The sequence below is a fragment of the Cucurbita maxima genome, unplaced genomic scaffold (genome assembly GCF_002738345.1).
Source record: "Cucurbita maxima cultivar Rimu unplaced genomic scaffold, Cmax_1.0 Cma_Scf00009, whole genome shotgun sequence".
NCBI lineage: Eukaryota > Viridiplantae > Streptophyta > Magnoliopsida > Cucurbitales > Cucurbitaceae > Cucurbita > Cucurbita maxima.
Genome location: NW_019272025.1, coordinates 2,179,207 through 2,190,187, shown reverse-complemented (window position 1 = coordinate 2,190,187; position 10,981 = coordinate 2,179,207). Strand labels below are relative to the sequence as shown.

At 37.6% G+C, this 10,981-nt stretch overlaps 3 protein-coding genes across 3 annotated transcripts in view; 2 read left to right on the top strand and 1 right to left on the bottom strand.

The window, feature by feature from the left end:
• Window positions 1–1,119: 1,119 nt before the first annotated feature.
• LOC111484293 lies at window positions 1,120–2,386 on the top strand. Its single transcript, XM_023130835.1, has one exon. The coding sequence runs from the start codon at window positions 1,285–1,287 to the stop codon at window positions 1,999–2,001; it is 717 nt and encodes a 238-aa protein (XP_022986603.1). The 5' UTR covers window positions 1,120–1,284; the 3' UTR covers window positions 2,002–2,386.
• Window positions 2,387–5,175: 2,789 nt separating this feature from the next.
• LOC111484003 lies at window positions 5,176–5,580 on the top strand. The gene has a single exon (XM_023130417.1). The coding sequence runs from the start codon at window positions 5,176–5,178 to the stop codon at window positions 5,578–5,580; it is 405 nt and encodes a 134-aa protein (XP_022986185.1).
• Window positions 5,581–6,579: 999 nt separating this feature from the next.
• Window positions 6,580–10,981, bottom strand: part of LOC111484002 (plastid division protein PDV2-like) — a 5,330-nt gene continuing 928 nt past the window's right edge. Inside the window, exons 2-6 of the mRNA XM_023130416.1 lie at window positions 8,252–8,914; window positions 7,373–7,518; window positions 7,151–7,265; window positions 6,957–7,073; window positions 6,580–6,865 (exon numbers count right to left, since the gene is read on the bottom strand). Coding sequence (XP_022986184.1) covers window positions 6,722–6,865; window positions 6,957–7,073; window positions 7,151–7,265; window positions 7,373–7,518; window positions 8,252–8,914 — 1,185 coding nt within the window. The 3' untranslated portion in view covers window positions 6,580–6,721. The remainder of the gene's footprint in view (window positions 6,866–6,956; window positions 7,074–7,150; window positions 7,266–7,372; window positions 7,519–8,251; window positions 8,915–10,981) is intronic.

Below are 10,981 nucleotides of genomic sequence, written 5' to 3'. Positions count from 1 at the left end.
TAAAAAAAAAAAAAAAAAAAAAAAAAAAAGCTTACTTTACCTACCCTGCAAAGTAAAACCATTTATATTGTTAGTTTATTGTCATAGTCATAGTCGACCATGATGCAATATATATGAATAATAGAGCTTACAACATAATGAGGATTGCTCGAGTTGAAGTGGGTAAACAATTTGATGAAGTGAAGATGAATATAAAGTGCTAAAAGATCGAACGTTAGAGAAAACAATTAAGAGAAGCAACCATCAGACTCATTGAGAAGTGTTGCAAACTCGACTTGTTAGTTCAAGATTCTCTCATAGAATCGCATGCCATACGGCTGAGGATCTTTGGAGTCAAGAATGGATGAGTCAATATAGTTATCGTCTTAGGCTCATGTGTAATATCATATATATCAACTATAAGATGTAATATCAAATTTACATTATCATCAAACGATATTGTAACCGTCTAAGCCCACCGCTATGAGATATTGTCCTCTTTGGGCTTTCCCTTTCATACTTTTCTTCAAGGTTTTTAAAACACGTCTGCTAGGGAGAGGTTTCCACACAATCATAAAGAATATTTCGTTCTCCTCCCCAACTGATGTGAGATCTCACAATTCACTCTCATTCAGAGCCCAGTGTCCTCGCTGACACTCGTTCCTCTCTCCAACCGGTGTGGAATCTCACAGATATAGAACGTGTTAGACTAGACTGATATACCAACTAAAAATGAAACAAATGAAATTACAAACCAAGAGACAGAATCAGCTAACTTATTATAACGAAAGTATTCGACCCAATTCCAAAATGGTCGTTGTTTAACATTAAGGTATAAACTATGGCTAATCAATACTCTCAAGGCTGCAATGCTCAATATGTATCAGAAAAGAATAGATACATCAAAATCTATAAGTTTTAGTTGGAAATAATACGTACATATTCCTTTGGTGGGTATGACCTAATATGCTTTGTAGGTATCAATGATGGTGCCTTCTTCACATTTGGGATTAGTTCCCTTCCAATGCTTATAATTTACCACCACCTCAAAGCATACAATTCCCCACTTTTTGCTTCATTTTCAAGCCAAACACAATGCCAATAATACTCTAAACCACTCTTTTTTAAGCCTAAAAGCCAATCTTCTTATCTTCTCTACCATCCTCAGAGCTTGAAGGAAGATCTAAATTATTTGGTCTGACAGAAAAAAGCATGTAAAGGAGTCAAAGAAAGTTACCTTGAAGCTTTTCATTGAGTATATATATGATCCTCGTTGCTTTACTTTAGCAGGAGCCAGAATTGAAGATGAAGTATAATGAGATCTCTCACTTCAGCCACCCACAACACAAGCTCAAGTTTGAGTACTCAGAGTCTCCATTCAAGTGTGATGGCTGCAAGGAGGTTGGTATAGGCTCCAGCTACAAATGCACGGTCTGTGACTTCGACCTCCACGTGCATTGTGCTATCCCTTCCCCCTCTATCTCGCACCCTTTCTACACCAGGTGCTCCTTCCAGTTCATGTCTCACCCGCCCGGCAACATTTCTCGATACTGCAATGCCTGTGAGAAGGATGTCACTGGCTTCATTTACCACTGCAAAACTTGTGGTTTTGATCTTCACCCGTGCTGTGCCAAGCTCCCAATGGCACTCAGTGACGGTGAAATCAAGCTCTACCTTTACAAGAAAGTGAGTTCATCGTGCCATAGGTGCGGACGGAAGGGAAGAAGCTGGTGTTACAGATCTTCTTGTAAGAAGTACAATCTACATGTAGCTTGTGTGAAAGAAATGCTTGAGGAGAGCTGGCATGAATTGTACTTTGGACGTGGGAAATCTACCAAATTGCAGACAAGAATTCCTAGTCTTAAGAATACTCTTCAGACTCATCATAACAAGAGTAAGGGCAAGATGAAGAGTTGTTGTGAGATGGCTGGTATGGCCGTCCAAACTGTTATATCCGCAGTGCTGGGAGATCCAACGGCTCTGATTGCGGGGGTCATCGGGGCCCTAATATCGGCAGCATGATGATCAGTGATATCAAGTCAGTTAGGATAGTATTAGGATCAGGCTTGTTTAGTATGGACTTGTTTGAATGATATCAGACCATCATGAATCTCATGATTTCATTTAGGTGTAGCTAAAACTCCAAAAGCCTAACATGTTAACTATTTCTCTGGCCAAAAGAAAAAGAAATAGTAATTTTTCTTTCAAGAACTGAATTTCCAACGAATTCACATAATATAATCTAAAAAGGAAGTGTACCAAAAAAAGAAGATGAAGAAGAGAGAGAAAAGAAAAGAAACGCCACAAGCCTGCAGATTCTCCATCTTTAGTCCTGAACCTCTCATCTTTAGGTTAAGAATAAATAATAATATGGAAGAGAGGTCCATCCAATCTTCTAGTTCAACCTTGTCTTAAAGATTCATCTAAAATATAAATTGTTCTAAGACATTCAAAATGATATTTGAATATGAACACACAAACGTAAATCAAGGGACACTTTAATATATAAATATCTTTTTAAACTAAGCAAAAACAAAACTGTTACAAGCTCATGGAGCATGAATATCTAAATATCAAAGAAGTCTGTCTTCATAATCTACAACATTTGATTATGCCTACTACTGAAACACAATGACGGGTCAATTAGTCGTTCATCCCTGTCATTATGAGATCCCACGTCGGTTGGAGAGGGGAATGAAACATTACTTATAAGGGTGTGGAAACCTCTCCCTAGTAGACGCGTTTTGAAACCGTAAGGCTAATGACGTTACGTAACAGGCCAAAGCAGACAATATCTGTTTACGGTGGGCTTGGGCTATTTTACAAATGGTATCAAAGCCAAACACAGAGCGGTGTTTGGACCCCAAAGGGATGGATTGTGAGATCCCATCGTTTGGAAAGGGGAACGAAGCCATTCCTTATAAGGGTACGGAAACCTCTCCTTAACAAACGCATTTTAAAACCGTGAAATTGACAATGATACGTAATGGGCCAAAGTGGACAATATCTACTAGCGGTAGGCTTGGGCTGTTACAGTCATGCTCGAAAATATTTCCAAAACTTAAAGCATATAAATACAAAAAGCAGAGTAATAATGTATGTACCGACATACACACACACACACATTTGTAAATATGCCTTCACTATTCATTTTATCAAGACCTTTCCTTAAAATTTATCCTATTCAAATTTATATAAACTTAGAAACTAGCATTGATATGATGAGTCCTATACTGAAACAGCCCAATACATAATATCCTGGTTTGGAACAATTTTGATTCTGGGCCGTCCTCAAGTTCTTAAGGAAATGCTGGACACTTCTATTTTCAATATGGGGTCTTAATGGGTTGGTTTATGAGAAAAAGAGACAATATTCCAGAACAGAGATGCATTCAACAAAGAAAGAGATAGAATGAGAATGGAGAGAGAGAGTGACAAGGAAAAGGCAATATTCCAGAACAGAGGCATTCAACAAAGAAATGACAATAGTGTCAATAATAAAAAGGGTTTTGCCAAGTGTGAAAGGAACGTCTTAAAAGGGAACAATGAATATGAAAGAAAGAAAAAAGAGTTGGGCGTACATCATATCTATAAAGAAGGGCCAAAAGTCTACCTGTTAATTGACAATGTTTGGGTCTTCTTTGGATTGCCTACACAGTATAGCTTTGAGATTTTTCCTGTAAGATGATGAATGAACACTTTTTTTTGGTCCAGATCCTTGTAAAAGTTGCTTTAAAATCTGCCCTACCTGATCAATACTGACTTTGAAACTAAGAAATTTAGACCCCATTGATCCATTTTACTACATACTCAGAATCTTTTGAGTGCCGTAGAGAAATGATAGCAAATACTTCATGAGACAGAATCTGAATAGTATAATTCAGTACTGCAAGGAAATGTTATGACACAGCACGAGGCCCGACTCATTCTTCGTTGCAGTCCAAGAAGAAATTTGGTTGGTACAATTTTCAGTCTCCATTCGCCCATCTTCTTAATCTTATAACCAAACATGACACACGACAGTCACCCTTCTGTGGCACCATAATTCAAATCCATGAACTATAAGCATTGTCCTTCTTTATTTCCAGATGAGAGACAATTTCATTAATGAATCAAAGAAGAAACACCCTCGGGGCCAGGTTGAGATCACCCCTCCTGAGATCTAAAACAATAAAGCTTCCCAATTCAATTAAACAAGATAACACTGTAAAAGACCAATCACACCGCTAGCCGATATTGTCCTCTTTGAGCTTTCCCTTTCGGGCTTCCCTTCAAAGTTTTTAAACGCGTCTGCTAGGGAGAGGTTTCCACACCCTTATAAAGGAATGATTCGTTCTCCTCTCCAATCGATGTGGGATCTCACAATCCACCCCCTTCGGCGCCTAACGTCCTCGCTGGCACTCGTTCCCCTCTCTAATTGATTGGGACCCTAATCCACCCCCCTTCGGGGTTCAACTTCCTCACTGGCACATCACCTAGTGTCTGGCTCTTATACCATTTGTAACAATCCAAGCCCACCGCTAACAGATATTATCCTCTTTAAGTTTTCCCTTTCGAGCTTCCCGTCAAGGTTTTTAAACGCTACGCTAGGGAGAAGTTCCACACCCTTATAAAAAACAATTCGTTCTCCTCCCCATCCGATGTGGGATCTCACAAACACTATGATTGCAAAAGATTTTTGTTTTAACTAAAGGCGATGATATGTAGATACACACAAGAAAAAAGGCCAAAAGAAGAATTCTCATCTTTTCCCTGATTGAATATTAGCACAGTATATATAAGCATTGTCAAAATCCTGATACTGAGATCCAAAAGGTTAATACTCAGTTGGGATGGAAAGTTACCAATTGTTGTCATTGTCAATGAGTGAGATACACGTTGAGCAGTCGGTTGGTCCAGAATGGGGCCTCCCTCCCTCTCTCTCTCTTTCTCCTTGTAGATAAAATGTCAGTGATGGCCCAGCTTCTCCACAGTAATGGTATCTAGCTGGAGCAACAAGGAAACTTCAAAAGGGAAAAGGATCATACCTCATATTCAGTGCATTTTCCGCCGTTTTTATACGGTCTTATCATGGCCCCATCATTCACATGCCCTGCTAATCTTCTCTGTCTTCCTTGTATATAAATATATGGAATGATTCACTACGTTCCAATCTCCTCCATCCGACAATTCCATTTCTTCAGAAAAACAAAAACCATGGGGGTTTGTGCCTCATCACAGCACTCAAGCCCTAGCCTCACGACCTGGCATTTCACAGCGAAAATCATTCATATAGATGGCAGGCTACAAGAATTGAGGCACCCAGTCAAGGCCAGCCACATTCTCAATCAAAACCCTAATTGTTTCCTCTGTAGTTCAGAATCTATGAAGATCAATTCAATCGTTCCACAAATTTCCAGCGACAGAGAGCTCGAATTGGGGGAAATTTACTTTCTAATCCCGCTTGCTAAATCCGATCTGCCGATTTCTCTCACAATCTTGTGTGCTTTGGCTGCCAAAGCAAATGTAGCCCTCACCAGCTCCAAGAAGGCGTATCCGTCCATGAAAGCGGCGCCGGCCGCCGTAGGGTACCGCATCAGAGCACCAGGGACGTCGTACTGAGAATCCGGCGAAATGTCTTTAGCGCCACTTGGAAGAAGAACCGAGGCGACATTGTATCTAAAAGTCGCGTCTATGGCGAAAGCTGAAGTTGAGGAGATGACTGAGTTTGTTCTGTAACGTTGCAACGGGAAAGAGAGGAGAAACAAGCACACTCGAATTTATAAATATATTTATTTATTTATTTATTAAAAATTATTAATATTATATTTACATTAATAATATTTTGTTATATGTTTTTATTAATGAACTATTTTCATCTAATAATGAAATATCAAAATACAATAAAATAAGTAAAATTAATATAAACAAAAATGGTATTTAAGATATTTTTCTAATAAAATAATTGGATATAAATCCAATAAAATAAAATTAAAAAAAAAAGTAAAGGGTTGATTGAAAATTAATTTGAAATTTATGTAAATAATTTAATTCGACATGGATTAAAATAAATTATTGAAAAACATTATATTTTTTTATATTCTTTTTTTTTTTATAAAAAACATAAAATAAAACATTATAAGACCAAACAATATGTGATATTGCATTATTGTTTCATTAACTGCTTCAAAAGTAGTACGGAAAAACTTCATCAATTATTGCTCGGGTCTTATCTATTCATTTTATATATCGTATGATCTAAGTTATTTAAATAAATAAAATTAGATTTTTTTAGGCAGATTTTAACTATATATTACACGTTATAACTAACGATCCAACTACCATGTTGTCTTTTGGTATGTGAAATCATTGACCCAATCGAACGTTATGCTTCAATTATTTAATTTATATTTATAACATATAAGGAGTAATATCCCATTTTAAAAATGTTTTTTTGACGATGTATTTCTATGAAGGATATTTTCGTCATTTTATATGTATAAGCAAAATGATACCTAATTAAGGTCAATCGATATGCTTATGATTTTTTTATATTTATAACAGATGTTAATGATACGTTGTGACTTGTGAATATTTAGTTGGAAGTCATCAATTCGGTCCTTTGCCCACTAAACCTGAACCCGAATAGAATGGAATTGATTCTTAAATCATAATTCAACTCGATCGAGCACGTTTGAATTTAAATCTACCGTACAAGACGTTATTTAAACATGGTGAAAATTGAGACATAAAAGGGTAAGGTTTAAGAGGTGGAAGAAGGCTTCATTTCAGCTTTAATGGCAGAAACCAACTGATCAAAAGCCTCAGCCCATGCACCTTTCATCTCCACACTCCACATCTCTGGAATTCCTTCCTTTATGGTCTCCAAAAGTGCATACTTCAACACCTATCAACCAAAAAAATCATCATTAGGCTCTCGTTCGAACCAAATAACAATAAAGTTTAAATTTAGAGATCGAAATAGAATATGGGATCACCTCAAAATGTTCATCGACAACACCGTACTTGAGGTGCGAGGCACCTAGCCTCTTCAAAGTGATTTCTTTAGCTGCCGCTATCCCACCTTTTCGAAGCTGAACGGCTGACTCACAAGTCTACAAAATTAACCAAAAAGTTCAAGATTCAAATCAAACACGATTCACTAGACGTCAATTTTTGTTCATAAACTCACCATAGTGAAGACACTCAACGCATGAGGCTTCAACTTCGTGTTTTGCTCCAACGGAACTTTCGAGTCTCTCAAAAACGAGAACAGGTTTTTAACCGACGGTGCAATTTCAAATATCCTAAGATCCAACAACAATTAAAAAAAAAAAAAGAAAGAAAGAGAACAGTCAACTCTAGTGCATTGATACAAACCCTTTAAACGAAGAACGAAGAACGAGTATCTTACTTGAGGAAGAGTTTGAGGGCCAAATCAGCAGCATTCTTCTTCATGACACCCCATGACTTGACCACAAGGGCCTCTTGTTGTTCAGTGAAGACCCTTCCTTCACCACCACATGTGCCCATGTCTGTGTTCTTATGAGCAAAGTCATGTTTTGGTCACTCTATTTATGCATTAATCCAAATGGGTTTAGTTTATGGATCAAAGTTTTTAGCTCTTCGTAGAAATGAAAGGCCATGGGAATTTGCTTTTTGCTTCTTTGAATAAAATACAAAGCTACAGGGAGTTGTCTACCAACACTGCCAAATTTGTAGGTTTTTAATTGGGTTTGGTTAATTCTCATTTAGTATTTTATTTGGGCTTGTTTTTTAATTAAAAATTTGTTTTGGATTGGACTCAATAGTCAAACTAGGGAGTTGTTGGGCAATTAATTAATTAATTATTTAATTTGACGGATATCACAATTCATCTCCTCTAGGATAACACACCACATCACTCAATGTCTGGCTCTGATATCATTTGTAATAACTCATAGCAACTGACACATCGCTCAATGTCTGACTCTGATATCATTTGTAACAATTCAAGCTCCGCTAGCAAATATTATATGTTTTTGTCCATTATCGTCAGCCTCACGTGCCTATTAATTTTTATAATATTAATTTGCATCTTAGTAGATGTAACCACTCCTTAAAATATTGATTTCTCTCGAATTTCTTTCACTTCAGTCCTTGGGCTTTTTAAATTTTCAATTTCAGTCAATTTTTATCAACTTTACATCTCAATCTTTTATTGGGAATTTAATTTACAGCCCTCCAACTTCTATTAAATTCCAAACCAGACCCCTATCATAAAAGGATTAGCATTCTACCTTATTGAAAATTAACCACATCCATAGTTCACATCTGGTTTTACCACAGCAGAAGAAAATGGAACTTCAATTCTCTCTTTCACCAAACACCTCTCCTCACCGTCTTCCACAACCAGGATTTTCCCCGGCGGGCACCGAGTTCTCGGTCTCTCGTCTTCTGTCGATGGCTGTTCGATCGCACTGGATTTCTTCAAATGAGTAGTAGCTCTTTTTACTACGATTCGTGGCCCGAAACCAGACATGCTCATTATGGACACAACACCAACAATGGTGAACACTGCCTTGGCTGCTGCAGCTACGAGTGAACCGAACCCGTTCCTCCTTGAGTTTCTCATGCTTGCTTGTTTGCTGGTCGTCAACGACTCGCTTGACTCCCTTTCCATGTCATTTTTCATGTAGCTTAAGGCTACCCCATTATGGGCAGCTTTGCGAGCAGACAAGGATGGTAATAAATGGCCATTGTTTAGGTGGAGAGGGAATGGAAGACGGCTTGGGTATGGAGGAAGCATGAAGTCATGGTTGTTCTTTACTGCCTCCCCAGCAAAGGCAGAAGCTTCATTTATCACATCCAAATGCTCCCCTTTGTACTCCTTGAGCTTGTCAAGTAGCATCTTGCGGTTGTGTTCGATCTCGCTGAGGGCAGCTTCCCGTTCGTATCGCTGTTGTTGTTGTAAATCCTTAAAATGACAAGTGGAACAACATTAATTTTAGCTGGAAGTGTTACATCGTATAATGTATAGCCAAAATCTAATGCTATCAAATATTGTCCTCTTTGGGCTTTCCCTTTCAGGCTTCTCCTCGAGGTTTTAAAACGAGTCTGGTAGAGAGAGGTTTCCACAGCCTTGTAAGAAATGCATTGTTCCCCTCTCCAACCGACGTGGGATCTCACAATCCTCCCTCCTTAAGGGCCCAGCGTCCTCACTGACACACCTAGAGGCACTTGTGAGATCCCATATCGGTTGGAGAGGGAAACGATGCATTCTTTATAAGGCTATGGAAAGCTTTTCCTACCAGACGCGTTTCAAAACCTTGAGGAGCCGTGGGCTTGGGTTGTTACTTATAATTATATAGCTAGTTATGCAAATATATTCAACGAACATTACATCGTCCCGGAGTTTTATAACCAGTAACGAAACAGAACATAAACCTAAGGATTATTCTGATATAACCTGAATTTAGTACAATGATATCTGCTCGGGTTTCTCACGCACATGTGAGAACAAAGCAAACAAGAAAAGATTGGTGCTTCTAGCAACAACCTATCTATATAATAAAAAACTTCCATTGATTATATCAACAAAACAAGGTTTACATCAGTGGTGGTCAATGATAATCAAATTAGGCAAAATTTCGTGACATTCTCATAGTTTGATGTTTTCTCTTGATAATTGCTTCGATTTGTTGCAGAAAACAAGAAATTCATTTTCTTTTGTTTTTCAAGATTGAAACATTGAGAACTGACAAACAAGGAATAATTACCATACAGATATGTTTATCAAAACTAAAAAACAAAAAATGGAAAAGTGGGAAATCTCACGTCGGTTTGAGATGGGAACAAAACATTCCTCGTAAGCATGTGGAAACCAGTCCCTAGTAGACGCGTTTTAAAAACCTTGTGGTGAAACCCGAGGCCCTTAAGGAGGGTGGATTGTGAGATCCCACATTGGTTGAAGAAGGGAACGAAATATTCCTTATAAGGGTGTGGAAACCTCTCCTTAGTAGAGGTGTTTTAAAAACCTTGAGGGAAAGCTCGAGGCCCTAAAGGGGGTGGATTGTGAGATCCCATATTGGGTGGAGAGGAGAACAAAGCATTCATTACAAGGGTGTAGAAACCTTTACTTGGTAGACGCGTTTTAAAAACCTTGAGGGAAGCCCGAGGCCCCTAAGGAGGGTGGATTGTGAGATCCCACATCAGTTGAAAAAGGGAACAAAACATTCCTTATAAGAGTGTGGAAACCTCTCTTAATAGAGGCGTTTTAAAAGACCTGGAGGTGAAGCTCGAAACATGCTAGGTTCAATATAAGACAATATCTGCTAACTAACTGTAGGCTTCGACAAAAGTTAACATATGACCTCTAAGCTTCTTTTCCACAAGTGACAAGCTAAATGGCCACGCATACATCCACCAAATATTTCAAAGCTAATCCTATAGAATGAGTTGAAGTTCAATTCAAAGAACAATGACTCTAACCATGGGATTAAAGGTAAAAGTTCAGATCAGTCCGCAATCATAATGCTTTTGAGCAGAGTAACAAGGAAAAGACAGACAAAGACAGAATATATACTTTAGCTTCACAATTCCAAAGGCCAAAATAGTTCAATACAATTCATATAACAGGAAAAACATTAAGAAAAAGCAAGCAAAGCATGTTTGAACAATATCAAAGCAAGGAACAAGGTCTCATTTGGCAGAACAGAGCAATTCAATAAGTAGTTTCAAAGCTCAATGAAAAGGAAGATCGTTCTAAATTCAGCAAAAGTAAACAAACAATCTCTTGGCTCAAGAATATGAGAAAATGAAGAACAGAAAAACGAAACCTAGATCAGAACAATCATCATATGATACAATAAAAGCAATTCAAGATCAAAAGCAGCACAAAATCACAGACCAACAAATCAAGAAACATGAAAGAACAGAAAAAAAAAAAAAAAAAAAAAAAAAAAATTCCAATTAAACTTTTATAAGACATCATTTTCATTATATATATATATATATATATATATATATATATATATATATATAT

Coding starts and splice junctions, on each gene's coding strand:
- LOC111484003 (XM_023130417.1), top strand. CDS start 5,176: ATGGGGGTTTGTGCCTCATCACAGCACTCAAGCCCTAGCCTCACGACC.
- LOC111484293 (XM_023130835.1), top strand. CDS start 1,285: ATGAAGTATAATGAGATCTCTCACTTCAGCCACCCACAACACAAGCTC.